General features: G+C 30.1%; 1 protein-coding gene across 1 annotated transcript in view; it reads right to left on the bottom strand.

The window, feature by feature from the left end:
- Nucleotides 1–326: 326 nt before the first annotated feature.
- LOC115033209 overlaps nt 327–1497 on the bottom strand; it is a 25094-nt gene continuing 23923 nt past the window's right edge. The window contains exons 2-3 of the mRNA XM_029485392.1: nt 1193–1325; nt 327–781 (exon numbers count right to left, since the gene is read on the bottom strand). Of these exons, the coding sequence (XP_029341252.1) occupies nt 327–781; nt 1193–1325 (588 nt within the window). The remainder of the gene's footprint in view (nt 782–1192; nt 1326–1497) is intronic.

The following is a 1497-nucleotide window of genomic DNA, read 5'->3' as shown; positions in this document are numbered from 1 at the left end:
TTTTACATGTGCATCAGCTCTCTGTTTGAACAATCATCTTTCATTTTATTTTTTCTTCGACTATTGTGGGACAATATCTGTTTCTTGATCTTCTGGTTCAGTCGTAGGAGGTTGTATAGTTCCACCCAAAAAGCAAGTTGTAGCTAAATATTATTTTTATTAGAGTCCAGGAGTAAAATATTATTAGCAGTAGTATCAGCTGGAGAAATATTATTAACTGTAGTGTCAGTAATTTTTTGGATTTTCAAGTACAGAGTTATCATTATTTAAAGTGATACAACTAATATTCTCAATATTTGACTTGTGGCAATTAGAATCAATGATTTTTAATTTGGGTTGCAGTTCAATACTCTTTTATCATGCATGGACTGTGTTCTGCAAATTTTTTGATTTTTGCTATTATCACCAAATGGCGAACATTGATTTCTTTTTGATTCTTTAGAATTCGAAAATTCAGGGTGATTAGAAGTACTTGTAATTTCAGAAATGTAATTCAATCTACTTGGATTATTAGATAGTGTAGGATCAAATCTGCCATCATCCCCATTTAAAACATGTTTTTCAGATGATTTTGATTTTTTCACATTCACTTGCATTTCATCTTCACTTGATTCTTTTTTTACATTAACTGGGAATGATTTAAGGGTAGCTCTTAATGTCTTAAAGGCTTCACCAGAAGATTTTTCATTTTCTTTACTTCTACCATTATTGCTTTCATCAATTATTTTATTAGTTGATGAATTTATAAGATTAGTTTTTGTTGAAAGTGCAGCTTGACAGACTAACCGTTTTAGTATTAATATAAATGAATAACACGACAATATGATTATGTATAAGTATAATATATAATAACGTACAACTGGACAATTTAATGTGACTGTACACACACACACCGTATACGCACTGTACGACGGTGGCCGTGCAAGTGATTCTTACATACTTCAAAGGCCCTATATATATGATTAGTTGAGGTCATCCCGTATCCGTATACAATATAGAAAGCGATAGTAAAAGTGTTGCACAACTATATCGTAACTGCATAAGTATCTATTAGAAAACGACATTGTACACGCACGTGTGTTTACATGGTTTGAATACTAATATTAATTGTATATTTCAACAGTTTTTTTTATAGATTTTTTATCAGAATGTAAGAAATTGTCTATATTTGGGAGTGAATGATTTTCCGAACCTTCTCCAGATAGCTTTAACTTGTTTAAATCATCAGTGATTGGAACTAAATTATACTTGATTTTTCTCATCAAGCTATTTAAGGAAGGTGTAGTTGGAATATGTGAATTTAGAGTGTCATCATAATGTTCATTCTGCAAAAAATAGCAATAAATTAAAATTGTGATTATACAAAAGTCAATAATTAATATTTATTACTATCTTCAAATACCTATCAACATTTGCACAAAAGCTTATCTTAAAATAAATTAATTTGATTTAATTGGACGTAAAATTAAGAGGACGCTATACCCGCATGCGTCGTCT

The sequence above is a fragment of the Acyrthosiphon pisum genome, chromosome X, assembly GCF_005508785.2.
Source record: "Acyrthosiphon pisum isolate AL4f chromosome X, pea_aphid_22Mar2018_4r6ur, whole genome shotgun sequence".
Taxonomy (NCBI): Eukaryota; Metazoa; Arthropoda; class Insecta; order Hemiptera; family Aphididae; genus Acyrthosiphon; species Acyrthosiphon pisum.
This window is presented reverse-complemented; position numbering and strand designations above follow the sequence as displayed.